Consider the following 26,228-nt stretch of genomic DNA (forward strand, 5'->3'; position numbering starts at 1 on the left):
TACTTTGTTTCCGTGTAGTACTGCTATATATCTTAACAAGGTATAGCGTTTAAAAAATTACGCTTTATTAAATAAAAAAAAAATATATAGCCTACCTTCCATTTATACCTTCATGTGAGGTTTACCATGCTGGGTATTTACTAAAGACATTACACAGATTCACACACTAAAGCAAAGCCTATATTCTCTGTGCAGAATATAGAAAGTTGAAGGAGTACAATTTGAAATTGTTGCCCTGTGTGTGTGATGGTGTGCCTTATCTTAGTTGTCTAAACACAGTTCTGTGCAACAGCCCAGGAGTTCTGGGTAAGGTGTGATACTTCCCTCTGAGTTAGCTTCATATTTTAGAAGTGGTTTTTGCTAACGGTTTAAAGGAACCACTCACTTGTGTGTCTTTCAACTAAAAAAAAAAAAAAATTGTAACTCTTCATTCCCGTGCACAAAATTGGGTGTGGTAGTCCCATAAATGACGCTCAACCTGGCCATGAAACTCCACAGTTGAGAATGATTCCTATATTCTGCAGAAGAAGATAAAAAGAAGAAAAACAAAAGCTTGCAGTCTGGGTTGCGTCAGGACCGCATTCACGCTGGGTTTGAGGAACCTCAGCTAGCAGAAGGGGGCAGTAGTTGACGGCTGCTATCTGATGCAGCGTGGTTGGAGCTGAGCAGTGGACTGGTGGTCTCTTCAGAAGGGAAGGGTCCATCTGATTCGCTGGATGAGTTTGCTTGGGGGAGTGGAGGAGGCGTGGCCTGAGCATCTGTTGGCGGTGGTGGGGAAGGCGGAGGAAGCAGCGGCTGCTCATGCAGTAAGGGTGCAGGAGGGGGGACCAGGTGATCACTAGGTGGAGGTGGAGGGATCTCATTGGCTGCCGGTAACGGGGGCGGGAGCGCTTGAAGATCATCATTAACGGGGCTGTTGGCTGGCTCAGCAGTTGCAAGACTGCCTGTTTCCAGTGGTGGGTGTGCGGATGGCAGCGGGGAAGGGGTTTGGTTTCCAGTGTTGCTGCTGACTGCAGAGTGTGTTGAAGTCGTAGGTAAGAATGATGATTGAGTGGCGTCCGCTGGTCCTCCTTGTCCACCGCTGCTTCTGCTGTTTTGCTTTTCGCTCTCTTCAGTTTTGCCGTTCTTGGTTTGCACAGGACCGGCTTTGCCGAAAGTGTCTCTCGGATCACCTCCCTCCAGTTTGGTTTCCTCCAGCAACGAGAACCTCTTGGACAACCTCTGAGGGAGGAAGGTCCCCAGGGAAATCTGCTTGGAACGTCGTTGGCTGTAATTCCCTTCATCTTCCACAGGAGGAGACAGAATCTGGCCGTCCAAAAACGGGCTTGGTCCTGCCCAGTTAGAGTCCGCTGCTCTTCTCTGTTGTAGGCGACGCTTTCGTATCGTGATGAAGACGATGGCGAACATCATCAAGACAAAGGCTCCACCAATGATGACTGCTACGATCGTGCCGGCCTTTGTGCTGTCTGCTGATTTGAGGGCAGGGGTTTTTGACAGAACTGTTGTTGTTGTCTTTTTCTCTTCAGTGGTAGCTGCAGGTTTTGGTTCTGATATTGTTGGGGTTGTCTGGATGAAAGAAGTGGAAACTGCCGCTCCCTGAGATGTCTGTGCTGGTTTTGGAGAGGTAGTATGGTCGCTTGCTGGTGTGCTCTTTTCAGGCTTGATTGGACTCAACGTTGTAATTGTTTTAGACGTTCGAGCTGTTGCTGCAAGCTGAGTAGAAGCTGTCATGGTGTGAGTGGTAATACCACTTGCTGAAGGCTTTGTAGAAAGTGTATTTGTTGTCTCTTGTGAGGCCTGCTTAGGGCTGGTTAAATCAGGACCTGGTGTGTTATTCACTGCCGGTGTGAGATTGTTGGCAGCTGGTTTCAAAGTTGTGTCCTTTGGATCTTGTTTTTTGGCAGTAGACTCTGCAGAAGAGGTAACTCTGTGCTCTGTACCGGGACTTGGCTGTAGAGTTATTACAGCTGCTGGAAATGCATTTGGACCAGGATTCGTAGAATGAGAACTCGCATTCTCTGGAGGTTGCTGTTCAGTTTCAGTCCGGCTTGGACTGGGAGAGGCTGGTTTATTGGTATCTGTGTTTGGAATCGGGGTGGTTTCATGTGACGACTTCTTTTCCAAGGCCTTGGTTGCACTCCCATCACTGATGGAATTTTGAGCTTGCGTTGCTGCGTTTCCTGGAGTGGAATGAATTGTGGATTGGAGTGCTTGCTTTTCCCTGGGCCACTCGGTTGTGAGAGGGGTCTGCACTGCTTGTTCTGTTGCAGGGTCCAGTGAAGGGGTTGTCTGTGCAGATGCACTGGCACTAGGAGCTGGATTCAGTGAAGTAGAATTTCCATTGGACTTCGTCACCCCTGATTCATTTTCAGCCTTTGCAGTGGGAGGGTTTGACAGTGTGGTAACGCTACCTTCACACCCTGCCAGAAGCACACAGAGGGACGTGAAGACAGCAGCTATGTACATATACTCCATTTTGTTTGCAAGTTTTGCAGCTTTGAAAGATTTTTCCATTCTTCGTAAAGCCTTTAGAAAAACACAACATGAAGCAAATCTCAGATACTTTGAATAATGCATAATAGTAACTACAGAGAGCTGCAGAGCATTTGCCAAATACTATACAAGTCATATATTATTGACTATTGGGACCTGTAGAAGGCACATCAGAGCCACTGTTTGCAAAAATAATCAGAAATCTACCAATTCTAGACATTCACACTTTTCCGTTTTTCTAACAAAACTAGAATTGAATGAAGCAAACATTCAGTTGAAGTTAAGTTTATACTCTGCACATTATTTGGGGTTGCTATTTGTGAACCAGCACAGTGTTTGTTGATGTAAAAACATGTACTGAAATCAAGTTAAAGTCAGCGTGTCGAGGGGAGAGAGGGTACAAGTGGATTTCATTGTTAAGGATGTCTTGGTTCTAGTAAGCTGAACTTCCTCTTATTAGTATAGCGCTGGGAATTGATTTTCAAATGGAAGAGAACAATGTTGCTGGGCTTATTTGTATTGAACTCTTTGGACTTCAAGCGCTGTATTTGGATACGTATTACTAACCAATACAATTAGCAAACAACTGTACAGTTATCAGATAACATACTGTATACATAACCACCTCCCCAGAGTGCAAAATATTCCTTTATATGTACTGCTTCTGGCACAGAAATAAAAATAAGCACGCACACACCCATTTATAATATATATATACATAAACACACAGACACAATCCGTACTGCGTATAAAAATAGCTTCTGTAACTATATCTTAGGCTGCACTTGAGTGAAAACGACCTTAGCCGCCTAAAACGACTTTTTTTTTTTTCCTTTTTTGCACGTAGGAGTTGCCATTTGTTGCTCAAGGAGCTTCCTCTCACTCAGTGATATTAAGTGCTCTTTACTTACCGCATCAAGTTAATAACTCTGTGTCTGCCTACATCCAGTTTTTAACCGATGTTGGATCTCTTTTTAGTCAAAATGTTTCTTTCTCCCAGTGTTTTATTTGTCGTGGTCTATCAGTGGTGTGGTTTCATCGTTTGTGTGTGGGGGAGAGAGAGAGAGAGAGGAGACACGATACTGAGAACTTGCGACACTCAACTTCAGGAAGTGAACACATTTAACAGAAGCAAAAATAGGTACCAAGACACAAGACACAGAATTGAGTATGTGTGTCATCAGAACAAGTTCTTAAATTCTTAAAACTGAGCATGTTCCCCAATAAACAATGAATTTGTTTTTTCTGATAAATGAAAGCATATCTTAACACGTTGGTCATTAAATGTAGTCATTGTTCACGTTTAGTTTGACTGCGTAAAGCATTGCTTTAAAACATTTGTGTTTTTAAACATCCATAGTACACCGAGAGATCCTGCCGCTTGTCGTCCACTGCAGTTTCAGAAAATAGATACAACTCTTCATTTTTTGCATAGCCTGTAATGGGTTACCCTTCCATTTGCTGGTTGGGATTTGCTATTCTTCTTTTGTGGGGGCTGCTATAGTAATATATTGATGAGAAGTGGTAAAAGGAAGTATATATCTATTGCAGCAGTTTAAAAAAATGCTAAATTCACTTTAATTACAATCAGCTGTTTCTTCAGAAAAACTGAATACTGCACAATGTGGAACACTGCATCCCTTTTGCATTAGCCCTTTGCACATGTGTTTTTATGACCCGGTGCTGATTCACCTGTTAAATACACAGCGGGAATTAGAGGAAACGGCTTCAGGAGTTTTGGGAAGGCGACAGAAAGTGTATCTCTTTAAAATTGTGTTTTTTTTCTTTTTTTTTTAGACATTGTAGTTTGTTTTTCTGTGTGCATTGCTGCTGTTGCTGCTTTGCTCTTTGCCCTTCTATTGCTCCAGCTACAGCACCTGGAGTACACAGTGTGCATTCAGACCCAGCCCTCCTTCAGAGGTCTCAGATTGCACAGGGGTTAACAGTGGCTTAGGCGGCTACACCTGAGACTGTGGATTCACGCGGTACCGCCCGTCCTGAGACTGTGGATTCACGCGGTACCGCCCGTCCTGAGACTGTGGATTCACGCCGTACCGCCCGTCCTGAGACTGTGGATTCACGCCGTACCGCCCGTCCTGAGACTGTGGATTCACGCCGTACCGCCCGTCCTGAGACTGTGGATTCACGCCGTACAGCCCGTCCTGAGACTGTGGATTCACGCCGTACAGCCCGTCCTGAGACTGTGGATTCACGCCGTACAGCCCGTCCTGAGACTGTGGATTCACGCCGTACCGCCCGTCCTGAGACTGTGGATTCACGCCGTACCTCCTGAGACTGTGGATTCACGCCGTACAGCCCGTCCTGAGACTGTGGATTCACGCCGTACAGCCCGTCCTGAGACTGTGGATTCACGCCGTACAGCCCGTCCTGAGACTGTGGATTCACGCGGTACCGCCTGTCGCGCTCCTCATCTCCTCAGGACTCGAGTTGGGTGTGGTCCCTCCAGAGGTGCTGTAGCGTACAACATGGTAAAGGTGGCTTGGTTGTGATTTGGTTATTATTATTTTAAGCTCAATAAAACTTCAGGATTGACACATCTCCTCGACCTGCCACGCACACGCACACGCACACACACACACACACACACACACGCACACAGAGTCAGCGTTTGTAGTACCTGCCCATGGAAGTAAGGGGGAGTTGTTGTTTTCCATTGGTGCTGTTCACTGCCTCATGCACTGGCCTGTAGTTTTAAAAGGTCCGGTTGTTTAAAAGTGTGGCTGGAGAAAGAACAACAGGCTGTGCCTCTGTGAAGGAAATCTGTCTCAGCACCAGAAATTACACTTTGGTGCTTCTGGTCAACCTTGCGAACTCTTCGTGAAATTCAGGAACCTTTCAACCTCCTCATGCAAGCCTATGGAGCCCTTGATCCGCTAGGTCTATATTTGACACCTCTGAGTCGAGTTGTTTTTGTGCGAGATGCATGTTTAAAAAGATGAAGTACTTTAGGACCTATGCAGGGGCTACTTGGCGTATTGTAAAGACATGTATTGAAGTGGACTGGTATTACACTTTGCCCATTTTAGAATGTCTAGTTCTGTAATAATCCCATTTTAGAATGTCTAGTTCTGTAATAATCCCATTTTAGAATGTCTAGTTCTGTAATAATCCCATTTTAGAATATCTAGTTCTGTAATAATCACATTTTAGAATCTGTAATAATCCCATTTTAGAATATCTAGTTCTGTAATAATCCCATTTTAGAATATCTAGTTCTGTAATAATCCCATTTTAGAATATCTAGTTCTGTAATAATCCCATTTTAGAATATCTAGTTCTGTAATAATCCCATTTTAGAATATCTAGTTCTGTAATAATCCCATTTTAGAATGTCTAGATATGTAATAATCCCGTTTTAGAATGTCGAGATATGTAATAATCCCGTTTTAGAATATCTAGTTCTGTAATAATCCCATTTTAGAATATCTAGTTATGTAATAATCCCGTTTTAGAATGTCTAGATATGTAATAATCCCATTTTAGAATGTCGAGATATGTAATAATCCCATTTTAGAATATCTAGTTCTGCAATAATCCCATTTTAGAATATCTAGTTCTGTAATAATCCCATTTTAGAATATCTAGTTCTGTAATAATCCCATTTTAGAATATCTAGTTATGTAATAATCCCATTTTAGAATATCTAGTTATGTAATAATCACTAGTGTGAAACACCAAAAAAAAAAAAAAAAGAATCCTTAAACCATATTGTTATAAAATGACTGAACACTTTCAATGGGTTACTTAATGATCAGTTTGTTTATTTGTAATTAAAAAATCAAGTACATACATTTATTCCAAGAAAAGGTAATAAGCATTGAATCCAAAGTAAATCGTGGTCGGTGACATGCCTGTCTGCATAAGTTCAAGTTGTTGGCGGTCTGTTTACATCATATACATTTAAAAAGCGTTACTAATTATGACCAAAAAAAAATAAAAAATAAAGTTGGCTTTTCTGCATAGGAATTAATTTCTTACTAATGTCCTTCATTCTTCACAAAACACACTGGCTTTAAAAACAGCATTAAAGTAAACTACAATCGCAAGAGGAGTTTGAGTAAGAAGGGATGAAACCAATCGAAGCAGGTTCGTTTACAGCAGGGGGCTGCTAATAAACTGGGTCAGCCGTCTGGTTTCGTAGATCTGTTCCTAGTGAACAGTTCATTCATACTGCAGGCCATTCATTTTTTTTAAAGTGGTGCTATTCGAATGACTAATCTGGGTCCTTGGGGCCAGTAACAGACCAGGGATGTTGTTTCTCTTCGAGGTCGTGGGTGTTGTTTTATGTGCAGTGGAAAGCACGCGGCTTTTAAAATCTGCAGCTCTCAAAAGGACCAGGTTCAAGAACCCACTGTATTAGACCAGCAGGATAAAGTCTGCTGTTGAATTGTCTGGTGCAGGGAGATCGTGTTCCTCCTTCTCCTCGCTTCCCATGTGTTCCTCTGGAGGGGTCCCTGCAGTAGCTGCTCCTTCCTGGGACTCGTCTTCCTTCGCTCCTGCGCTTGCGGCATCTGTGGCCTTTTCCGCTTGCTTCTCCTGCTCCCTGTTTTCCGGGGCTGTCTCGGTTTTCACCTCCTCCATCATGACGCTCGTCTCTGACACCACCATCTCCTTGCCGTTGGGATTGGCCCCTCCGGAGGCCTGGAAATTGGAGCCGCTCGGCAAGTCCGCGTTGCTTTTGGTCGGCCGCGGCGTCATGCGGTCGCTGCGTCTCAGGGAGCACACTAAGTTTGCCAGGATGCAGGTCGTAATGAACAGGATGGTGCACAGCAGAACCAGCCCAGCTATTACCAGAAAGCTGATCTTGGGTTCAAATAATTGCCATGGGGAGGACGAGGAGGGTGGGGAGGACGAGCAGGTGGTGGAGACTGTTGAGGATGGGGGGCTCGCTGAGGATGTGATAGGTGTAGAAGTTTTCATGCTGGAAGAAACCGCAGTAACTTTAACTGTGGCTGATATACCGGTGGTGGAAGCATTGACAACTGGAAGGCTAACACTTGATTCGGCCTCTGAGCCAAGGACGGATAAGAGGATAAAAGCCAAAGCCAAAACGTGGTGCACCTTTGATCCTGCCATTGCCGAAGCTTGATTTATCTGTTGAACGGATGGAAGGGGAAACATTACTGCGAGTCGATCGGCAGTGATAATGATAATGTTTTAATTCTTATACATTTCCTATACCTCTGTCTGTGTAGGGTTTTAATAGCCAGCATTAGCCCTAGGGCTGATCATAACTGAAATGGTGTTATCTCGCCTGTCTTTACTAGGTTGAGTGGGAAAGAGCTTTTCACTTTTTAAAATGAATCATAGAATTACTTTGACAGGTATATTGATGATGACGATGTTGTTTTTTTTTTTTTAATTTTTTAAAATAATAATAATAAAAATAATTTCAACTTTAACCCTTTCATATATGGGGACGGATTTAAAAAAAAAAAAAAAAAAAAATCTAGTCTTTATAGAGGGAAATAACAAAAATGCAAATGCATGATAACCCCTGATGAGACAGGTGCCATTGCCGCCACCCCCCCCCATAAAGAAATGAGGGGGAAAACCATTTGAAAAAGTGTTAAAAGCACTTCTGTATTTTAATGCAAATTCTCTGGTCACGGTTTCACGTCCTTGAAATTTTGTATCTTGAGTGTAAGTAACATTACGGTAGATGTATACTCATTCCGATGTCTTTCCTTGTTTTGAAGTTCTGCTGGTTCCTGTTTAACAGCCAGTGACGTGCAGAGCTGTATATAACATCTTCTTGTATGCCATCTACATATGGGGCTGGGTGTATTTTTAATGATTTTAGTTATTTCAGGACTCTAGATGAAGGGCTAATGTTTCTGCACAAGATTTTACACATGCACGCATGTATATATGAAAAGAATGTAAATGAACCCTGAATCGGGGTTCTCAAACTGGGGGCGCGGGCACCGCAGGATTTGTGCAACATCACACACATTTAATGTGCAATGCATGTCACTGTTGTGTTGAGAGATTGACTTAGTGACTCGCTACAGAAAATATACATTAAGCTGCTCCCACTGCAATACAGTTATTCTTTCTAGTTCATGATTTGCCTTTTGCTCAGTTTTCAATCCCTGTTCAAAATAGTTTTTAAAAAGGGGGTTGCCCAAACAAAACGTTTGAGGACTTCTGCGCTAAATGGTTCTTAAATGACTCTGTTTAGACCTCACTGGGTGCAGACTGGTGTAATTTATAATGCAGACTACACTAAGAGCACCTGAACTTGACTCGGACCCCTCAGTAAAGAGCTGGTTTAAATTGCCCCATGCACGCTGTAAATAACAAGCCGCTGGAAACGACTGGGTTTTACAACAGTAGCGCTTATTGAAGGAAAATACTAACAAGAAACGTGCCAACAAAATGTGCTGCGCTTTGTGTGAAGCAAGGGACATTCACAGAAACGTCGGTCTGATTTTCAAACCATGTTTTTCTTTACAATCTTACAATATTCAATAATAGTAAAAATGACAAGGGCCATTTATATGTGTTGCCAGTTGATTTCAATATTATTGTCTCTGGTTGTTGCTAACTTACAAATACACTCTCTCTCTCTTTCTCGCTGTAAAGTATATAAGTTTCACTTCTCCCTTGCTATTCTTGTACTGCTAATTCTAATTGATATACCGTTACTATCTATGTAGTGCTTGCACTTCTCGGTTTATAATTTCCAAATCTCTACCTCCCTTTAAATGTTAATTAGTTGTTAAGCTGTCTCTGCACCCTAATAAAGAGGAATCTATTAATTTAAAGACTGGGTTTTAGAGTTTTTTTTCTTTGCCGCTAATCAAGGAGATTTTAATGCTGTCCTTGCTGTCAGTGTACACTCTGTACTGGGTATTTCATGCTGAAGTGAAAATCTGTCAGGACAGCTCTCTGAAGTGAGTGAAAATAACGAAAGCACAACGATAAACTAGGCGACTGCAAGAATGAAATACAGTTAGGATCAGCGATGAGCAATTAACGGAACCTGAAATAAAAATGAATGGAAACAGAATCAGGCTCAGTCAAGATATAAAGGTAAAAACAAGTGACATGACACATCAAGCCCTCTATATAGATATATTGAGATAGATAGATAGATAGATAGATTATATATAAACCATTATATATAAATGGTTTGCCAACTTAAAAATAAAAGAAACCGAGTTTGTTAGAAATTGAAAGTGGTGGCCAGGTTTTACAGCCAGTCGTTTCATTTTTGCAGAGTTGTTTAGGTTGACTTCATCGTATCGGTTCATTAGCCTTGTATTAGGTTCTGTATTATCTAATACGATTTGTGCATCCGTGCTCCTCTGCTCTCCACACTTGCACCTCAGATTCGCGTTTTGTTCTAGTAAGAAACAATAAATGGCAAATTTCATAAAACAAAAACGCAATAATAAGTGTGTGGTCATTTAAGAGTGTCCGTGTCCACCTACACTTTGTAGGTGGAAGAACAGTTTAGTAAATGTGGCCCGCTGTGTTTGAAATGAATATGATCCAGGAGGCGAGGCAGATGCCCCCCTGCACTTACCTGGATTGCAGCCTTGTCTGGTCAGTCTGGTGGAGAATGCTGTGTATCTGGGGTGACAGAGCAATGCAGAGTGTTTGTAGGGGTCGACTCTTCTTATAAAGACATCTGTGTTAATGTGCAGATGATGCTACAACTGCTTCCTTTATAACCACAGCGCTGACACGCTTCCGATCATGCTTTTGCTTGTTGTGTTTTGGGTATTTTTAATGTACAAGATGTGGTTTCTCAAAGAAAGCACCGAGATAGATAGAAAGAAATCCTTTTTTTTTTCGGCCAGCGTCTGGGATGTAACGCCTGGCATCAGCATTGCAGTACTTTCGTTTTTGCAGCCCCAGTCACTGAATCTGTACATGCATGTGAGCAATGCTTGTAGGTCCGATACGCAGTAACTTTTCATGTTTTGGCTATTTTTTTCTTGATCGTTTCTGCAAGAAGTGTATGATGGCAAAACTTGTTTTCTAAAAGTGTGTGTTTGGGCATGGATTGCATTGAGAAGCTTGACACGGATATAAGCTTTGCACCAGGATAAGTGACCTCAGATGTGCCCCTCATTGGCTGAATGATCTGCAAGGTCTTCTCTGTGCTTCCCTCTTGTCCACACAACTCCCTTTATATGGGTTACCACTTCCTATTCAACTGGACAGGAGACCAATTGCAATTTCTCAATTTTTTTTAACTAAAAAACTAGTTTTAAAATGATTTGCAGAAAAAAATAAACTGATTGCCATAGTGAGCATAAATCCAAGACAGTGATTTCAAGATTATCAAAGCATCTTTTCAAATGTAACAACTTTGTAATGGAAGGCCTTATAGAAATGTGAATTGCACTGCATTGTTGATTGTATTGTACAAGTGAACATGATGATTTTTCTGAAAAGTTATTAAAGCAATTCTTTAATTAGAAAAGTAAATAATAAATGCATATAAGTTGTCTTTGTTTCTCTATGCGTGATAAAATCATGGCAATAAAGATTTGGAGTAAGAATCTTTGAGAATCGGGCGAACTGATGGTGATGATGATGATGGTGGTGGTGGTTTCATTCCTTCGCTCTCTGTCTCTTCCCTCCTGCAGGTTTAAGACTGGCCAGATCAACGGGGACCTGCTCATTTACCACGTCCTGCTCACCCTGAAGCCGTACTACGCCAAGCCGTACGAGATCGTGGTGGACCTGACCCATGCGGGGCCCAGCAACCGCTTCAAGACAGACTTCCTCTCCAAGTGGTTTGTGGTGTTCCCGGGCTTCGCCTACGAGAACGTGGCCGCCGTCTACATCTACAACTGCAACTCGTGGGTGCGGGAGTACACCAAGTACCACGAGAGGCTGCTCACGGGACTGAAGGGCAGCAAGAAGCTCAACTTCATCGACTCCCCGGGCAAGCTGGCGGAGCAGGTGGAGCCCGAGCAGCAGAAGCTGCCCGCCGCCACGCTGGCACTGGAGGAGGACCTCAAGGTGTTCCACAACGCCCTCAAGCTCGCCCACAAGGACACCAAGGTCTCCATCAAGGTACGTGGCTCCATTCGCTGGTGGTGGAGCTCGGAGAGTAAGTGGCTGTGCCATTCCAGAATTGCACAGTGATTACACACTGACCCTTCCTGGTTACTTATCAGTGTGTGCTGTTTAAATCAGCCATATGCGTCTTTGACTGCAAGCTGTTTGATAAAAGAGGAGTTTCCTGATTCTTTGGTTGGATCTAAGCCCCGTTTCCTGACCTCCCTGTGATTTTAACTGGATTTCTCTTTTCCCAGGTTGGCTCCACAGCAGTGCAGGTGACCTCCGCAGAGCGCACCCGTGTCCTGGGGCAGTCTGTGTTCCTCAATGATATCTACTACGCCTCGGAGATAGAGGAGATCTGCCTGGTGGACGAGAACCAGTTCACCCTGACCATCGCCAACCAAGGCACCCCTCTGACGTTCATGCACCAGGAGTGTGAGGCCATCGTCCAGTCCATCATCCACATCCGCACTCGCTGGGAGCTGTCTCAGCCCGACTCCATCCCGCAGCACACCAAAATCCGGCCCAAGGACGTCCCGGGAACGCTGCTCAACATTGCACTGCTCAATCTGGGAAGTTCAGACCCAAGTTTACGGTACATTGTTTTTGTTTCTGAATTAATATCCGGCAGCACATCTTGAAACGTGTTACTTTTTCACTAGCTGCTTTGATTGAGCAGTAGCTGGCCCTTCTAAAGCGAATTAAAAAATGACACCAACAGCTAATTTCACAGACCCTGATTTAGTACTAGTCTTGGATTTACCCCGAACAACATCAAGCAGTCCGGGATTTGTGGCTGTGAAAAACGTTGTTTCTCCAGTTCTGCTTTTGTGATTGAAGACTGAGTTCTCACCTGTTGTTGTTGTTGTTGTTGTTGTTGTTGTTGTTGTAAGCCAGGTAGATTAGTGCAAATCAGTGGCGATTTGATGAGGTGTCATCGACCCTGTTGAAAATGATGTTGTTACGCCCCAGGTCTGCTGCCTATAACCTCCTGTGTGCCTTAACCTGCACCTTCAACCTGAAGATTGAGGGGCAGCTGCTGGAGACGTCGGGTCTGTGTATCCCTGCCAACAACACCCTGTTCATCGTGTCCATCAGCAAGACCTTGGCTGCCAACGAGCCCCACCTGACCCTGGAGTTCCTGGAGGAGTGCATCTCGGGCTTCAGCAAGTCTAGTGAGTAGCTGTGTGCCAGCAGGCCACACTCAGCATTGTCATATACAGGGATGGAGATCAGACCCATTACATAGCAGTCTGATCCATTCCTGGTTTTACTATAAGTTTAGAAGACACCTGTGCACTGGGGCTAATCAAGCTGGTAGTAAAATCTGGAATGGATGAAACTGCTATGCAGTAGGAGTCTGATTTCTGATTACTCCAAATTTCCTTTAGCACATTACAAGGAATTACAATTCTAAAGCCAAAAAAAACACCCCAGCTCAGGACAGCTTACAAGCCCTTAATGAAATGTCTGACTTTGTTTATTTGTGGTTTGTTAAATTTATTGCATGCTTTTTTGCATCCGTTGTCTCCTGGATATTGCTGTGGTGCCGTTCTCAAATGAACAGGATTGCTCTGTTTTTATTGCATCCTGCACTGGTTGTTGTTCATGGTTTACCAGGCCGTTGTCTTTTGTTGATCTCTATTGGTAGTTCCTCATTGAAGTTCAGATCCTTCCTGTTTAGCAAAACATCCCTTCGGTGTTGTAGCATTCTCACGATGAATCGGCTCGCCTTTGTGATTTTAGTTACCTCTGTTTAAACAATCGGGAGGATTAAGAGGGACTTGCATTTACAGAAAAGCAGACAGCAGTTTGAAAGTGCACAGCAGAGCAACAGCAAGCACTGTGAGTGTGATTTAGTGTCTCCTGACTGTTTCAAAGCAAAGGGGCTCTGAGAATATCCTGGATATCGCTTTGGCCCGGGTAGCTGAGGATGCCGGCCTGATGCATCTGTTGTGTCTTGATTTAGGTATTGAACTGAAACATCTCTGTCTGGAGTACATGACGCCCTGGCTGCTAAACCTGGTGCGATTCTGTAAGCACAACGATGACGCCAAGCGGCAGAGAGTCACTGCCATTCTGGACAAGCTGATCACAATGACCATCAACGAGAAGCAGATGTACCCTTCCATTCAGGCCAAGATCTGGGGCAGCCTTGGGCAGGTACAAGAGCCAGGGTTGCAGTGCGGATACAGACGTGAACGGGGTCATGCCGTTTATACTGGATTACATACACATTTCATTCTAAGAATGGGGGGGGGGGGGGGGGGGGGGTTTAGAAACTGTTTAATCGTTAATAGTGTGCTTTTTTTATCTGCAGGATAGGGGTGTGCTTGCCACTTTGACTGAACAGAATTTCTTTTTTTTTTTTTTTTTTTTTTTTAACTGTTTTTAACCACACATCTGATAGGAGGACATACACAGACTGCTGAGGTTGGTGAGAACCAAAGAAACCGCATTTGAAAGTCACAAATGGGTCCTATGAACAAAACCGCCTTACCAAAGACTACAGCCTCTAATTTCTATTGTATAAACATGTTCTTTTTGTTCTGCTTGTGGGGCATGGGTGGGAAGCTGTTTTAACAGTGACGTGTGCCTGTGAAAGCCTGATGCGCTACACTGTTTTCCTTTCGTCCACAGATCACAGATTTGCTGGATGTGGTGCTGGACAGCTTCATCAAAACCAGTGCGACAGGAGGGCTGGGCTCCATCAAAGCAGAAGTGATGGCTGACACAGCTGTGGCTCTGGCTTCAGGAAATGTAAAGCTGGTTTCTAGCAAGGTGTGAGACCTGGCTGTTTTTAACTCTGAAGCAGGCACTAAAGACATGAGGTCTTTTATCCGTTCTTAACCTAGCATTCAGTTTGAATTGTAGCGTTCCATCCTTGTAGAGACTTCAAAAAAAAAAAAACTACAGCAAGATAATTCATGTTTTTTTGTCATTTTATGGAGTGTTGGCATTCAAATATATATGAAATCTATGTAAAATGGGATTCATCAGAGTTGCCTTGAAACCTGAGCTACCACAGCAAGAATGATTTCATTTATATAGCACAAGGGTGCTGCACACAGGCACTGGAGCACATACAGGCACTGCTACACAAGCAGTAAAAGTATTGATCAGACAGATTGCACCTGAGTTCAGCTGTCCTCTTATTGTGCCCCCCCCTCCCCCAGGTGATCGGGCGCATGTGCAAGATCATCGATAAGACCTGCCTGTCCCCCACGCCCACGCTGGAGCAGCACCTCATGTGGGACGACATTGCCATCCTCGCCCGCTACATGCTCATGCTGTCCTTCAACAACTCCCTGGACGTGGCTGCCCACCTGCCCTACCTCTTTCACGTGGTCACCCTGCTGGTGGCCACCGGCCCGCTGTCTCTCCGCGCCTCCACGCACGGCCTGGTCATCAACATCATCCACTCACTCTGCACCTGTTCACAGCTCAACTTCAGCGGTGAGCCTCCCTCCCTCCCTCGCTCGCCCAGAGCAATCCGCTGGCTAGCTGAGCTTTACTTGATTTGATTGCTGCGGTGCTGTTGGTATGGCTACAATCGGGGGGGGGGGAGGACCCCAGCCTTTTCTTTTTCTTCTTTTAAAATAACGAATCCCTTCTCTTTGTGTGTTTTATCTTCCAGAGGAGACCAAGCAAGTCCTGAGGCTCAGCCTGACTGAGTTTTCTCTTCCCAAGTTCTACCTGCTTTTCGGGATCAGTAAAGTGAAGTCGGCTGCTGTCATCGCTTTCCGCTCCAGCTACCGGGACCGCTCGTTCTCTCCAGGGTCCTACGAGAGGGAGACCTTCGCTCTCACCTCGCTGGAGACTGTCACTGAGGCCCTGCTGGAGATCATGGAGGTGAGGGGGCACGGCTTTTCCCACGGGAAACCCCATGGGGGGGGGGGGGGGGGGGGGTACAAAGCCAATGCACCACATTAAGGAATTAACATTGTCGTTTTTAATTTGCTCAGGCTTGTATGAGGGACATTCCGACGTGCAAATGGTTGGACCAGTGGACAGAGTTAGCGCAAAAGTATGTATAAATTTCCTGTGTGTGTGTGTAGCAGTCGTGTGATCATTTTAAATCCCTTTTTTGTTTAATACTCTGCAGTTGTATTTTGTCTTTCTGGAACTACAGTAAAGAATTTCTTCAGCTCTATCTAAACAGATCCCTTTTATTGTGACGAACTTGCTTCACGCCTGAATGTACATATAACGTCTAATTACCAGTCTGTGAGCATGAAGTGAAAGATTTCCACCCCCCTGCATTAATTCTGTCTTCAAGCGCAATGTCACAGTCTGTTAATCTTGTGGACGTGCTTCTCTCTGTGAACAGATTTGCATTCCAGTACAACCCGTCCCTGCAGCCTAGAGCCCTGGTGGTCTTCGGCTGTATCAGCAAGAGGGTGTCGCATGGGCAGATCAAACAGATCATCCGCATTCTCAGCAAGGTGAGCGGGCACTCCACCTCGAATGCGCACTCCATCTGGACTGGGCACTCCAACCCTGAGTGCGCACTCGCTCAATATGAAATATATGAAATCGATGAAGTCAATGCGTCGAGCGTGGGGGTGTCTGTTATTGTATAAAAGGTCATGGGCAGTTTGGATGAGAGCTGATACTGGCTCTTCTAATAACTGATGCCCTTCACATCACATATCAGCTTATTAGAAATCACACAGAAAAATGAACTTGTACTATAGTAGACCTGTACTATCAAACATTAAAAAATAGTTGCTTGTTTTTGTATTTCTTGAGAATTGTGCCCTGTGCTCTGTGAAAGACATCTGTTCCCAGGACAAGACGTGCTGGAGAAAAGGGTGTGGCACGAAATCCTCAATGGGGATTGGTCGGTTGATTTCTCCCACTGCCTTGATTATTAGCCCTTTTAAGTTAAACTCACCTCTCTCACTTTCTCACTAGCTGAATGGTCTGAAAAGTCTGTTTTTCAGTTACACTTTCACTCAGGCCCCAGCGCAACAAGCCCATTTCCTGCAGAGCAGGTGCTGGTATTGGTGACCCTGCTTGAACTTCCCACTCTGTCTGTGTCTTGCAAGAAACTAGTCAGAAATGCTCCTTCCTGTAACAGTTGTTTTTAAACCCATAGCATTGTGGCTGGATAAAGAGACTGCCTCCCAGTTGGTGTGTATTCATGAGAAACACACGGACTGTAATTGGATAACATCAGGTTTTATTCTGAAAAATGTTACAGAGCATAAAGTCTCCAGTTGCATTGCAGTTTGAGTTTTTCTGAGTTGCCCATAGGATCTTAAAGACCAACTTGGTATGGAAATGCGATTTTGAATTTCCCTTAACTAATGTGTTCTCCTGGCTGCTCGGATTCTCTTTGTATCGTTTTCTGTTTCAGTCATCACAAGCTGGCTTACTTTGAAATCCTCAGCCGTTTAAAGCACCCCTGGTGTCCTGAGATCAGCTCAGAAACATGTCTAGCATCCAAGCCCACCTGGTTCATACACTTTGGCTGACTAGTGGGACCTCTTGCTCAGGAGAAGACACTCTTATACCACAAGACATGACTGCGCATTGACTTGCGTAAGGAAGCTAACCTCCTTGGTCTTCTTCTTGGTCTCTCAGGGGCTGGAGAGTTGCTTAAAGGGTCCTGACAACTACAACAGCCAGGTTTTAATTGAGGCCACCGTAATCGCGCTGACTAAACTGCAGCCACTTCTCAACAAGGTACGGAGGCAGAAGTGCACCCAGCCCCTACAGGTCAACTTTTAACATTCCTCCTTCTTGTGTGTTGTCCAGTCGGATGAATTGTGTGGCGTAGTGTGCTGTGTGGCGTGGCGCTAGCGGGTGGGTAAAATTGTATAGAAAGCAACTTGAATTTCCTGTTGTAGCTGCACAATGTAATTTGATGCGTCATTAATAAATGAATTCATAACCCTTGCCGTTAACCCCAGTTTATTCCCCCGGGGGCCCCCAGCGCTTCTGTATGGTATCTGTTGCACGATTAGCTAATGTGGCAGGATGTGTGTGTTGCCAAAACCTTTTTTTTTTTTTTTTTTTTTTTTTTTAAATCCTTGATGCCCATCCTTTATCACTTGCAGGACTCCCCCATGCACAAAGCCCTGTTCTGGGTGGCCATTGCGGTCCTGCAGCTCGACGAAGTGAACCTGTACTCTGCTGGGACAGCTCTGCTGGAACAGAACCTGCACACACTGGACAGCCTCAGAGTGTTCAATGACAAGGTAACTGTCCTCTTGTGTCTTGCCACTGCCTATGCATTCTAATCCAGCGGGGGCTCATGTTGTGTGCGTTGAGCACTCGTCCCCTGTGCTTCCTGTGCGTTTTCGTAAGTGTGATACCTTGAAGATGTGGTTATTTTCTATGCATGTAGATATACAAAGTAGTTTATTAATACAGGTTTGACTAATGCATGACAAAACAGAAGAAAGGGCTGTATGTGTATTATAAATGTAGAGTCTGCTAAAGCCTGCTTTTGTCATTAACTCTTTAGTGCTGGAATCGTCTTAGTTGTGAAAGCTGTGTCATTTCCAGTACTGCCCACACCGGTCCCTGTCTATTAAAAAGCACTGCAGGTGATGCACAGCAGGCTTGCGATCCCAATGCCATTTGTGTGCTGATGCCTGATTCTTGACACTCTGGTATCTAAGGAGGTTATGGAGTTGTTACAAACACATTTGTGTATCTGTCTCCTTGTCCGATTTATTCCAGAGTCCAGAGGAGGTGTTCATGGAAATCAGGAAGCCTTTGGAATGGCACTGCAAACAGATGGATCATTTCGTCGGCCTCAATTTTAACTCTAACTTCAATTTTGCACTAGTGGGACACTTGCTGAAAGGTGAGAGAGCTGAAAAGATTCCCCGAGTGGCAGCTCACCACTGATCACAGCTCCCGATTCGCAGAGCGCTTTGACCCATCCCTGGTTTCACCGAGTTTAATAAGAAACCCACACTGTCTGATCAAGCGTGTGTGTAAACCTGGAATGGGTGAAACTGCTCTGCAACAGGAGTCTTCTTCCCATCCCTGGATTGTTTTTAAATCCAGTCTCGGATAAGTACAGGGCTCTTGATATTTCACAATTTGACGAATTCACTAGAAGGTCGTGTTGACAGTAATTTGTAAAAGTATACTTTCCTGCATCAGGAACCCTTCACTAATTCATTGTGTTCAGTATCTCACGGTTTTATTGACGTGTGAATCAAATAGCAGTGTAAAGAGACATTCACTTTACATGTGTTAAATGTGTGTGCTCCTAGGGTACCGGCATCCCTCCCCCACCACAGTAGCCCGGACGGTGAGGATTCTCCACACTCTGCTTGCACTCGTGGGAAAGCACCTGAACTGTGACAAGTTCGAGGTGAACACCCAGAGTGTGGCTTACCTTGCAGGTGAGTGAGGCCAAAGGTGAGACGACGTTGTAAGTGACTCTGAAACTGATGCATAGTTCACACACCCTAGTCTCTGTAAGTCGCATTGGATAAAGACATCTGCTAAATGAACAAATAATAATAATACTAATCTGAAATCCACAAGCAGGTGCAAACTTATTTAAAGTGACGGCGCCTTGCTCTGCTCACACAGGATGTCCTGCCGAGTGCATGCTGTGTCTCTCGTGTCTTGGTCCCTGGTTGATCGAAAGCGGTTTATCTTTGCTTGACTGGTGCCGCCTCTCTCCAGTAACGAATGCCTGCTTCTGGTTTTTTTGCTCATGTCTGTTTTTAGCCCTGCTGACTGTGTCGGAGGAAGTGAGGAGCCGCTGCAGCCTCAAGCACAGGAAGTCCTTGTTGTTGTCGGACGTTTCCATGGAGAACATTTCCATGGATACATACTCTTTGCATCACACTGATCCCAGCTGTAGGTTCGTATGTTTTCCAGCACTCAAACGTGGTGCGGCCTGTCAAGTAAAACAGACTGAAAATCTATCTCTCAATACCTGGGAATGTTGGGAATAGCTCCTGATATTGCTGCTAGTAGAGGCAGGAACATGCCTGTGTCCCACACAGGCTTCATCAGGGTAAAGTAGACAGCTTCATTATGGAAGTGTCCTGGGGTGTTTTGTGGGAGTACTAGAAAACGTGATTTAATTGTGAGGCACTGCACAAGGTTTATGTGTTTTTATAAAGTTCCTCCAGCTGTGGAAATGGAAATGGGGTACAGCATAAAGAATGCAGTGTTTCTGATTTGCCTGTGCTGTGTTCCCAGGACACTGAGGGAGAGTCAGCCCTGGACTTCTCCCAAAGTCTCGGACCGGTACCTGGTTGCAAACTATCCCACGGTGGGGCAGATCAGCCCCAGAACCCGCAAGTCCATGAGCCTGGACATGGGCCAGCCATCCCAAGCAAACACTAAAAAGCTACTCGGTAAGAACCCTTGTATTTACTTCTATAAGCAACCCCATTTTAAAAAAAATGCTGTTTTGATTTTACTTAGTTTTGTTTGGTCCTTTTGAATATCAACAACCCATCTTTTTTTTTTGTTTTGTTTTTATAGGCACTAGGAAGAGCTTTGACCACTTGATTTCAGACACTAAAGCACCAAAGAGACCAGAGATCGAATCTGGCATCACCACGCCTCCCAAAATGAGGAGAGTAGCAGAAAACGATTATGAAATAGGTGAGCATTTCATCGTCTATTAAACAACTGCTGTGTTCCAGAAACTCCAGCCTCAGCTTCTCGTGCCTCTCATTCCAGAGCTGTAAAGGTTAGATGCAGTGGTTCAGGAATATTGCTGGCTTGTAGAATTCAAACGGGCAGGTCTTTTTATTGGCGGTCTGTGCTGAGCACCCCGGAGTGAAGAGTAGAGTGATGTCTGAAGCAGCTAAGAGGGTTCTATCTGTGCAGGTCTCCTAATTGCAGTGCAGTGACTCAGTGTTATAGATTATTAAAGAGGAGCCACATTGACAGTCCTCTTGTGTGTTTGTCTTGCGTGTTCTGTTCCCCGTCACAGAGACCCAAAGAATATCTGCCTCTCAGCAGCATCCTCACCTGCGGAAGGTGTCTGTGTCGGAGTCCAACGTGCTTCTGGATGAGGAGGTCTTGACTGATCCCAAAACCCAGGCTCTGCTGCTCACTGTCCTTGTAAGAGCAGGATTCGTTTTCTCAATACATGCAGTTTAAAAGACTTGAGATCCTGTTCAGCTGCATTGTTCAAGCATGCTGCAGTGCTTCCCTGTGCATCATGAGGTCATGTGTCATTTTGTCTTTGCCTCTTTTTCAGGCCACGCTGGTGAAATACACTACAGACGAGTTCGACCAGAGGATCCTCTATGAATATTTAGCTGAAGCTAGTGTTGTCTTCCCAAAAGTCTTTCCAGTTGTGTAAGTGCCTGTTGTATTGGAGCAAGTTAGCCGAAATGTATGTAAAAACCATTACCCATGCATAGATAGAAGGGGAACTTTCTAAAGTTCAAGCTGAATTTTGGTTCATTTGTATGTTCGAGAAGCGACAAAGTAATTTCAGCATGAGTATAAATACACTTGCGTGCACACGCACGGAAATAAACATGAACCGCGTGTGGCGGTAAATTAAGCAACATGCAAGCCAGGCAGAAAAAAAAAAGTAATGATAGAATATTAAACAGACTGACTAGAGACCTTTGAGGAATGTCTGGCAGAAGGGACATGCCACACTCGTACACAAGCTCATGTTGTCTTTCAGTATGTTGCAGTGATTTGGAGCTAAAATGCATCTGCAGTTTGCAGGTGGCCCCTGACAGTGATGTCATTTTAAGATTAAAGTGTCTGATTAGCTCAAGCTGGTTCATAAAGGATGGAGTGAAACGGCTTTGTCTTTCCAGGGGGGGAGACAAAGCCGTTGAAAAGAATGTGCTGCCAACCAGTGGTAAAATCCAGGGTGTTTATCAGCGCTGATCAGTGTAAATGAACCATAGGTCTGCTGTGCAGTAATGGGCAATTGTGAGCTCCCCTCTTAAAGCAGGTCTGCCACCCTATAAATAACCCTGTGCATACTGTAGCCTGAGACATGAGCAGCACAATCTCATGCATTCATATTTATTTATAAAACTATAACCTTTTGTTTGTGGTTATTAAACAATGTGCTGTGGTTTTTTTTTTTTGTTTTTTTGTTTTTTGTACGTTTCAGTGTTTTAAAACCATAATTTATTTGTGTGCGTATGTATTTTTTGTTTTATCGTTTACAGCCACAACCTGCTGGACTCGAAGATTAATACCCTCTTGTCACTGTGCCAGGACCCCAATCTCTTGAATCCCATTCATGGAATTGTGCAAAGCGTGGTGTACCATGAGGAGTCCCCACCACAGTACCAGCCGTCCTACCTACAAAGTAACTATCTGTCCGATGCACAGTGCATGCATGCAGCATGGTCCTGAGCAAAAGATACAGCCGTCATGACTGTGTGGCTGCAAAGCTGATGAAGTAAGAGCGTGGGCAGCAGGGTTTTGTGTTTCATGGATTCAGAGTCTCTGAGTTCAAATATAGACTTGATAGAGCACAGTGACTGTCCTTCCTGTCTGTTTTCCTCTTCGTGTTCTGAAGATCGTTTGTAAGGTTTGGTATTAAGTGCTGTTTTCTATTGATTTTTTTTTTTTTTTTTTAAGTTTATTAATAACTTAAACTTTTCTCGATCATACTGTAGATGTAGTTTTGTAATTTTTTTTTTTTTTTTTTTTTTCCTGGCACGCTCTGGTGCGAATGTGCAGTCCAAGCACACTGTAGCCTCCTCACGTTGCTCATCTGAGGTGCTCTATTGAAGGTCTACCTGTTAAAGTGCCCCATTCATTTCATTGTTTTTGATTTCAATTTCAGGTTTTGGTTTCAATGGGTTGTGGCGGTTTGCTGGTCCTTTCTCCAAGGTATGACTTAGGTTTGTTTAATATTGACTTGCATGTTTAACATCATATATACAGTAACAAACCTGTCATTCAGCTTCTTAGCAGTACTGTTGAGCAGTCTTGTTCCATGATAGCATCACTACAGCATGACTGTTAGTTGTTCAAAGACGTTTCTTTTTCTGCGGTTTTTATCAGCAAACGCAGATTCCAGACTACGCCGAGCTCATCGTGAAATTCCTGGACGCGCTGATCGACACCTACCTGCCGGGCATCGACGAGGAGACGAGCGAGGAGTCTCTGCGGACGCCCACCTCCCCCTACCCCCCCCCTGTGCAGAGCCAGCTCAGCATCACGGCCAACCTCAACCTTTCCAATTCCATGACCTCACTCGCTACTTCCCAGCATTCCCCAGGTCAGGAGGGCTCGGGCTCGTTCAGTCAAGTGCGTCAAACGAGCAAAATTATACATGACTTTGTATGGAGAGCTTTACCATCACATTATCATGCCGTACCAAAGAACAGGAGCCTGGTGATTGACAAACCCTGGCACATGAGTGAGGGTTACGGGTGTACTTGATGGGACTGCCAGCAAGCTGGTTTCCTTTACCCTTTGGTGCTAGACACGCTTAAGATGTTAAATTGGAAGAACAAAGACCCGGTGCATGGCTGCTAAAGGAACATTTATGCCGGTCAGATCGCTGTTTGAGAACAACTCCGGTCCTCGGGTGTTCGAGACAGCACAGGTTTTTGTTCCAACCAGATCCTGAATATTTTTCTGTTGTACTGCACATAATTGGTCTGTACTGTGCATGTCAAGCTTGACATATGTAAATCTCTCTCTTTTTTCATATATTCATTTTTTTTATTTGTATTCATTGAATACTTTTTTTAGGCTCTGACTGGAACATAAACCCGGACTCTGTTCCACACAAAAGGACTGGATTTGTCTACCCCTGTTCTAGATAATGGGATTGATTAGAAGTACAGTACGTGCTTTTTTTTTTTTTTTGTTGTGTTTTTTTTCTCTAAATGTCTTTCTTTGTGTCCTCCTGCTGCCTTTTTTTTATTTATCTTTTATTTTGTTTGTGTATGACCTGAATATTTCCTTTTTGTTCTTAATTTCTGTTTTTGTGTTGTTTTTTCTTTTCTGTGGTCTCTCTCTCTCTCTCCTGGGCTGGTGCTGCTGTGATTGCGCTGTGTAGTTTATAGACGATCCCCAACACTGCCCCAGTTGAGGACCTCTGATGTGGTGTCCCAGAAAATGCCTGGTATAAATGAGAACTGTAGCTCTGTAGTGACCATTGAGCCCTGATTAGCCTGTAGTTTGTTTTTAGTGGTAACTTTTTTATATATGTGTTTCATTTATGTTGCATAGTAGTAGGTTTGATATGTTATAATTTTGCTTTTTTTTTTTTTATTTCTGCATAAATTAGAGGGTATATTACGAAAGATCATATTTAATAACAGTTCCTTTTTAAAATGGATAAGAAAAATCTAAAAAGTGAAATCTACAATCTCCTCTAAAGATTTGTTTTTTAAATGTTTTTAATTCAACTGGCCGCGTCAACTGTGTGAATGAGCAAAAAATCAAACGCACTGTACTCTGAATTGTAGAAAAAGCACTTGTACAGCAACATCGTGCACATTCAGATATCCATTATTACAACGAGAAGTCATTCCAGCTTTCATGAACAGTGACATTCTTTTGTGTTACTTTCTTTCTTTTTAACCATGTTTTCTCATCTCTTTGTTTTTTCTGTTTTGTTCCTCATGGTCATTCACTTTGTTTCCTCTTTCACTCTGTCTGTGAAGCATCTCTGCCTTGCTCTAAATCTGCCGTTTTCATGCAGCCGCCCCCCCATCCAGGTACTCTCTTATTTTCTTCATAGTTGCACGAGCTCATGGCTTGTTAAGCTCTCCATGCAGTATAGGATGATTAAGGAGCCTGGAACCCCAGAGGCAGTACTGACACACACACACCTGGCTGGACAAGCACAGTCTTATTCAACCCATTTTAAAACACGTCCTTGTGTTGGTAAAAAAAAAAACATGTATTAATGTTCAGATGTGTTGAAAGTCTGTTGTGTGAGACGTGTTTGATTCTTAAGCACGTGTTCGTTTTTTACTCACTCCAGGGGTGGGAATAAGAGTCCCGTTGCATAACAGTTTGATCCGTTCCTGGTTTTGCTCTGAGTGTAGTAAGACACAGGTGAGCATGTAACCTCTAAACTGTGGCTAATCAAGCTCATAGTAAAACCTGGAATGAGTGAGACTGCTATGCAGCAGGAGTCTTATTCCCACCCCTACGCTCTTAGCTGCCTTGTGGCTTCTGGACTGAGCGTTTTTCTATTTGGCCTGTGGTTCCAGATTTGCACTGATTAAAATTGAGGAACTAAACGTTACTCTACAGGGGCTGTGCTTATACTGGCTGAAGTGTGTGCCTTCTGCAGTCTCTGCTCGCTGCTTCGACATGCATTTGCTTTGCAAAACTCCTTGACATGCATGAAGAGAGCAGAGAAAGTGAAAAAATCTCTAAATAGGGAGAATTATAAAATGAATGGGCTTTGGTAGTTTATCAAAGCTGGGCCAGCTGCAGCATTGCATGCTCATATTAACAAGTGCAGAGTCCAGAGAATACTGAGCTAGTTAAGTATTGGATAGTCTGTTACATTGTCCAGCGCAATCCATAATTTTTTATCATTTACGTGTTTTCTTTGTGTGGCGTACATAACGTTCCTGCACGTGACTTTTAAAAAGCACGTTTTAGCTTTGCATGAACCGAAACTACAAGCTGCAGACGCTTTAAAGGGTTTTACTAAATGCAGGATGCCTAGAAATAGCCCAGACCTGACCGTTTTCATGCCTGTGAACAGCATCTGTGGATGCCGGGTGCAAATAGGCATGCAGAAAGACACTTGCTGCTCTATGAAAGGGGGCTAAGAGTGTGTCTCTTTATTTTAGCTCTAATCACTGTACTTAGCCATAAATATTTTTGAAGGATAAACGTCTGGGAAATTTGAATATTGCATTTTTAAATACAGGTACAGGAAGTGTGTGTGTGTGTGTGTGCGTGTGTGAGAGAGAAATGTCATATGCCAAGCATGGAAATGAGACTCCCATTGCACAGCAGTTTGATCTGTTCCTGGTATTACTGTGAGTTTAATAAAGCACAAAGCTTCTTACCTATACAGTAATCCAAGCTGATAGTAAAACTTGGAATGGGTGAAACTGCTATGCAATAGGAGTTTTATTACCATTCCTGTATGCTCGGATGCTTAGATGAGGAGTAGCGTTCCCTAAAAAGCCAGATCATGTCAGCTTCCCTTGTCGCAGGATTTGTGCTTGTTAATTCAGTAAGTGATGATAGGGGGAGTGGAGATGTGCATGAGTGCAAGCTGCAGTGTGTGTTTCAGGTAAATGTGTCACGGTTTCGTACGAGCCTGCATGCAAATAGAATCAGAGACATGGCTTCCTGCTTCAGTTCAAAAGAAAATAATCAATTTTCTTCACTTTTCTGGTTCACCGAGTCTGTTTCCTCTTTACTTCAGTTTGCAAATGCAACAGAAAATCTTTGCACCCGGGACGGGCTCCCCTCTTCAGAACTGGGGCGAATTCCATGTTCGTAACCATGGCGTTGACAAGTCTTGGGTGCATACATGTGCACACAGAAAACAATGGTAGAGTCGCTTACACTTGTGAGCCCTGCTGTAGAGTGTTTGTCTTTGTGTGTCAGTTTGTTGATTGCTGATTTCGCTCCTGTTCAATTGGTACTCGAGCACTATTGGTTTGCAGTTTGCAGCGCTAAGCCTGAGGCCAGCTTCCATTGTTCTGCACGTTGCAATGAGTTTAGTAATATTAGTGCAGCAAAAGGCTTGTGTTTTATTTTCTGATTCC

General features: G+C 43.9%; 3 protein-coding genes across 16 annotated transcripts in view; 1 reads left to right on the plus strand and 2 right to left on the minus strand.

Annotated features, from left to right (window-relative positions):
* Positions 1-26,228, plus strand: part of nf1a (neurofibromin 1a) — a 69,656-nt gene that overhangs the window by 38,769 nt on the left and 4,659 nt on the right. For 5 of the 14 annotated variants that reach the window (XR_005948552.1, XM_041241323.1, XM_041241324.1 and 2 more), the window contains 24 exons: positions 11,121-11,553; positions 11,796-12,136; positions 12,514-12,716; positions 13,511-13,704; positions 14,182-14,322; positions 14,718-14,997; positions 15,179-15,393; positions 15,507-15,568; positions 15,872-15,986; positions 17,131-17,265; positions 17,607-17,747; positions 18,235-18,361; positions 18,780-18,911; positions 19,246-19,381; positions 19,726-19,883; positions 20,014-20,136; positions 20,471-20,601; positions 20,741-20,841; positions 21,684-21,826; positions 22,310-22,356; positions 22,531-22,747; positions 23,537-23,602; positions 24,147-24,200; positions 25,883-26,011. Coding sequence is in view for 13 of the 14 variants with exons in the window: in XM_041241323.1 (XP_041097257.1) it covers positions 11,121-11,553; positions 11,796-12,136; positions 12,514-12,716; positions 13,511-13,704; positions 14,182-14,322; positions 14,718-14,997; positions 15,179-15,393; positions 15,507-15,568; positions 15,872-15,986; positions 17,131-17,265; positions 17,607-17,747; positions 18,235-18,361; positions 18,780-18,911; positions 19,246-19,381; positions 19,726-19,883; positions 20,014-20,136; positions 20,471-20,601; positions 20,741-20,841; positions 21,684-21,826; positions 22,310-22,356; positions 22,531-22,747; positions 23,537-23,602; positions 24,147-24,200; positions 25,883-26,011 (3,824 nt within the window). In the remaining variant the exon portion in view is untranslated. Of the gene's footprint in view, positions 1-11,120; positions 11,554-11,795; positions 12,137-12,513; positions 12,717-13,510; positions 13,705-14,181; positions 14,323-14,717; positions 14,998-15,178; positions 15,394-15,506; positions 15,569-15,871; positions 15,987-17,130; positions 17,266-17,606; positions 17,748-18,234; positions 18,362-18,779; positions 18,912-19,245; positions 19,382-19,725; positions 19,884-20,013; positions 20,137-20,470; positions 20,602-20,740; positions 20,842-21,683; positions 21,827-22,309; positions 22,357-22,530; positions 22,748-23,226; positions 23,321-23,536; positions 23,603-24,146; positions 24,201-25,882; positions 26,012-26,228 lie in introns of those variants that run through there. The other 9 variants (XM_041241330.1, XM_041241333.1, XM_041241334.1 and 6 more) reach the window with 7 other exon arrangements.
* On the minus strand, positions 471-4,772 carry LOC121308744 (protein EVI2B). Its single transcript, XM_041241337.1, has 2 exons — positions 3,405-4,772; positions 471-2,526 (listed from the first exon to the last, which is right to left on the minus strand). The coding sequence occupies exon 2, from the start codon at positions 2,512-2,514 to the stop codon at positions 604-606; it is 1,911 nt and encodes a 636-aa protein (XP_041097271.1). The 5' UTR covers positions 2,515-2,526; positions 3,405-4,772; the 3' UTR covers positions 471-603.
* Positions 6,219-10,167, minus strand: LOC121308746. Its single transcript, XM_041241340.1, has 2 exons — positions 10,049-10,167; positions 6,219-7,608 (listed from the first exon to the last, which is right to left on the minus strand). Exon 2 carries the CDS (start codon positions 7,588-7,590, stop codon positions 6,871-6,873), a length of 720 nt encoding a protein of 239 aa, XP_041097274.1. The 5' UTR covers positions 7,591-7,608; positions 10,049-10,167; the 3' UTR covers positions 6,219-6,870.

This window comes from Polyodon spathula, unplaced genomic scaffold (assembly GCF_017654505.1).
Source record: "Polyodon spathula isolate WHYD16114869_AA unplaced genomic scaffold, ASM1765450v1 scaffolds_766, whole genome shotgun sequence".
Taxonomy (NCBI): Eukaryota; Metazoa; Chordata; class Actinopteri; order Acipenseriformes; family Polyodontidae; genus Polyodon; species Polyodon spathula.